At 60.1% G+C, this 3902-nt stretch overlaps 1 protein-coding gene across 3 annotated transcripts in view; it reads right to left on the minus strand.

The window, feature by feature from the left end:
• Positions 1–2259, minus strand: part of PAQR6 (progestin and adipoQ receptor family member 6) — an 11055-nt gene extending 8796 nt beyond the window's left edge. For 2 of the 3 annotated variants that reach the window (XR_012501331.1, XR_012501330.1), the window contains exons 1-5: positions 2117–2259; positions 1405–1480; positions 835–962; positions 497–702; positions 243–369 (exon numbers count right to left, since the gene is read on the minus strand). Coding sequence is in view for 1 of the 3 variants with exons in the window: in XM_010953898.3 (XP_010952200.2) it covers positions 243–369; positions 497–702; positions 835–962; positions 1405–1455 (512 nt within the window). In the remaining 2 variants the exon portion in view is untranslated. The remainder of the gene's footprint in view (positions 1–242; positions 370–496; positions 703–834; positions 963–1404; positions 1481–2116) is intronic. The other variant, XM_010953898.3, reaches the window with a different exon arrangement.
• Positions 2260–3902: the final 1643 nt, after the last annotated feature.

Raw genomic sequence — 3902 nt, forward strand, 5'->3', positions numbered from 1 at the left:
AAAATGGGGCTAGAAGCCTGCCTCTTAGGTGGCTGTGAGAATTAGAGACAGTGCAGAGTCTGGGCACAGTATGGTCCTCAATAAATGGTCCTGTTGTTACTACTGTTGTTCAAGAGCAGTGAGGCTGAGGCACATGATCGCTGGTCTCCCACAAATCCTGGGAGTCCAAATGTTTGTGAGTGCCCTGCCCCGTGTGCCCCCGCCCCCGCCGCCTTCCCCTTCACCCCTGGCAGAGAACCTACCGGGAGTAGCAGGACAGGCCGGTGCACAGGAAGGAATTGAGTGCGGCGGCGGGCACAAAGAGCTGGTGCAGGCGGCTGTGCAGCCAGGGGGCCGGCATGGAGTAGGCGGCGTAGGGGAAGGCGCAGCCTAGGGGGACGCGGGGCGGGAGCTGAGGCCCGAAGGACGCGCTCTGGGCGGAGACCCCCGCGCCACACCCCGCCCTGCCCCGGAACGCCCCGCTCCGCCCCGCGCCCGCCGTCGCCGCCTGGCTCACCCAGGCTGTAGAGGCTGAGCGCCCCGTAGTCCAGGAAGTAGCAGATGTGACGCGCGCGGGGCGACATGGAGCTGAAGGTGTGCGCGCAGCACGACGCAAACGGGTAGAGGCAGGCGGGCAGCAGGAAGACGAGCAGCGGCCAGTGGTAGGGCTCCGACCGGAAGCCCGGGCCCCCGGCCAGCGCCAGGAGGCGCCACAGGAAGTACCTGCGGCGGGCACGTGCTCAGGTCGCCGGAGCCCCACGACTCCCGCTGCAGCCCGCGGGCCTGGGCCGTCCCGGCCCGCCTGAGTACCCCCTCTGAGCTCGAGACCGAAGCCTGGGACAGAGCTTCCCTCACCAGGTGGGCAGGAAGTGAGTCCAGATGTTGACGGTCTCGTTGGTCATCTGGAAGGAGCTGAGGACACAGTCCAAGGCCGAGCTGGTAGGGTGGCGGTAGCCAGACATGATGCCGTCTTCCCAGAACACCTGGTGGAGTGGGGGCGGAGGGGAGAGGAGGGGAGTTACTGAGCCCCAGCCTTTTTGTCCAAGAGAGATCTCTGGAGGCAGGGTTGAAGAGAATGGGCTGGAGGTCACAAAGGACCCAAAGCCAAGCTAAAATCCGACCTCATCACACCACAGGTTCCAATACCCAGAGAGCAGGTGAGAAACAGAAGAGGCAGAATAAAGGGGCAAGATAGGATGGGGTAGTTGGACGCAGAGTGCTCTGGGGAAGGGGACATTGGATGAAGGAGCGTTCTGGGCTCTAGGGAGCAGGTCATAGCCTGTTCCTTAGAGAACATAAGAGTCCCACACCGAAATGGCAGGGATAAGAGTTAGCCTGCAGTAGGGACTTCTGCACTTGCAAAAAGAGAACATCTGCCCCAGTCAGTCTCCTGGGAGGTAGGAGTCAGTGAGTTAAGGCCCTCACCCTGGGGACCTGGTGGACTCGAAGGAGCTGGGGCAGCTTGAGACTGAGCATGGTGGCCCGGCACCTCCACGTTGACCTGGAGACAAAGGGCAGGGGGTTGGAAATTAGGTATCTGCCCCCATCCACGGGTCCCTTTTCACCCAGGTCTAGGCTGGACCCGGTCACTGAGACCCAGAGTGGGCTGTGTGCACACGCATACACACATACGTGTGGGTGGTAGCTGGCCACCAAGCTGCTTCCTTCAGGCCAGGGGAGGCTGGCCTGGCCCCCATATCACATAACCCCAACCCTCCCCATCCTAGCACGAGGGCATTCAGTTCCCCCACTGAGAGGGGCTGGTCAGCCTCAACTCAGCAAGGAGTGATAGAGGGTCCCCCTCAGAAGGCTGCCTCAGCTGGACGGTAACCCTGGACCCTGGATTCAGGCCCAACCCCCAATTTGTTTCAGGAGAACGCTGACTTATGGAGGCAGCACAGAGAGAGCCCAAGCACACCCCACCATTGCCACCACCAGAAAGCCCCTTGGCCCGTGGTGCCTGGGCTGAGCACAGAAAATTCAGGGCACTGGGGAGAGTTTCTGGAGAGGCCAGATGCCACCGGTGGGACAGCGAATTAGAGGGATGCCTGGCTCTTCTCTGAGGACTACCCTAGTACCTTCTGAGGGCATTCGGGGTCCCTGTCCCTCCTGAGCCCCGTGCCCCTCAGCCCCAGACCTGTGTGCTGCCTCCGGGTGGCTGCGGCTCTGCTGCCCTGCCTGCTTCTCAGGCTGCCTCTCCCAGGCACATTCCTTGGCACAAGTGGAGGGGCTGAGCCAGCAAGGAGGGTGGAACCGCCCGGGGAGGAGAGAGAACAGGACACTCCCCTAGTCCCCAAGCCAAAACTTTCCAGCCTAGCCCCACCCATCTTCCTGCCGCTGCTTTGCGCACTGTCTGCATGTGTTTGTGCTGCACGCACTGTGGGCCTCACACCACCAGCTGGAACCCCAAGCCTCTGCTCCTGTGATTGAACAGTTTGGGGCCCTCTGCTCTTGAGCTGGGTGCTGGGGACCCAGCTGGGCACAAGGCAGACCTGGCCCCTAGTCCGTGCGCCCTGACTGAGCTTTAAGATAGATGACCCCTCCTGGGAGCAGGATGGGGATGTTCTGACCTAACCTGAGTGCTGCCCAGCTGCCTGGGGGAGGGGTGAGGCAGGACGATGCTGGGGGTCTAGCTCCCCTCAGGGTCCCTTCCCTCAGCACTAGGGTCTAAGGGTCTCTGGAGTAGAGTTTGTGCTGTAGCCATGGAAATAGGGGAGGAGGCTGGAGCAGGCGCATTGCCTCTCGTTTCTCAGCACGGGCATCCGGGCCCCAGGTGAGCTTCCTTACCCAGGGCTTGATGGGCGCTCCTAAGGCAGTGGGTGACCGGCCCTGGCTCCACGGGCGGAGTCCCAGGCTCTTGCCAGCCGGGCCAACGGGAGGGAGAGGAGAGTGGCAGACAGGCGGGCCAGGCCTGGGCGGGGAGTGGGAGACAAAGGAGAGCCGGGGAACAATCCCAGCCTTGTCCACCCTTCAGGGAGCAGCGCAGGGTGGCCCAGCCCCATTAGCAGGCAGCTCACTCAGCCTCCAGCACACAGCCAGCCCCTCCAGCTTGACCCCACCCCACAGAGAGCAGACTGGCCGGAAGAGGCGGGGGCCCTAGCCAGGATGCAGCCAGGGTGATACAGAGCGCCCCCCACAGACTGGGCTGCCCCTTGGCGCCAGGGTTCCAGTTTCTCCCAGCTGAGGGTGGCTCTGCCCTAGGCTGGGCAGAGGACTCCAAACCCTGACTTTGGATTTCCGAAACCACTCCTCACTGTGCTTCACGGCCTCTTAGCATCTGGTACTAGGTAAGATCCAGAGCAAATGCACTTGGTTGTGTTGGTTCAACCACGAGGGGACTCACCAAGCTTCTCCACTCTCCACACACTTGAGTTGTCTGTCCTTGCAGAGGGACAGGAGTTGAAGACTCAAGAGGCTGGTTTCAAGGCCCACTCTCACCTCTCCTTTGAGGAAGTTTCTCCCCAACTCAGAGGACCCAGCTGAGACAGCAAACCTCCCCTAAGCAGCACTGTTGCCTTCAAAATACACTTGACCCTTGAACATGGGTTTGAACTGCACTTACATGCAGATTTCTTCCATTAAATGTTTACTCAGTACTGTGGTCAACAAGTATCGTGCATGAGGGCCAACTGTAAACTCATGTACACATTTTTGACTGCATGGGGGTCAGCACTCAAACTCTGTCATGCAGGGTCAAACTATGTATTGTTTTCACCTGTCACCCTTGTGGAGCCACCAGCTCAGTTCACAGAGTCAATAAACTTGACAGTGTCTATCAAAACCATCTCTGGAGTTTGTGCTTCAGTTGCTGGTTTCTTGCTTCAATGGGTCCACCTCAAAGAAACCTTTCCGAAACGCCATCTCGGCATGTAATCTCCGACATCCCAATAAAACTGTACAGAAAGGCATCAGGAGACAAGGAG

Source organism: Camelus bactrianus, chromosome 21 (genome assembly GCF_048773025.1).
Source record: "Camelus bactrianus isolate YW-2024 breed Bactrian camel chromosome 21, ASM4877302v1, whole genome shotgun sequence".
In the NCBI taxonomy this organism is placed as follows: Eukaryota; Metazoa; Chordata; class Mammalia; order Artiodactyla; family Camelidae; genus Camelus; species Camelus bactrianus.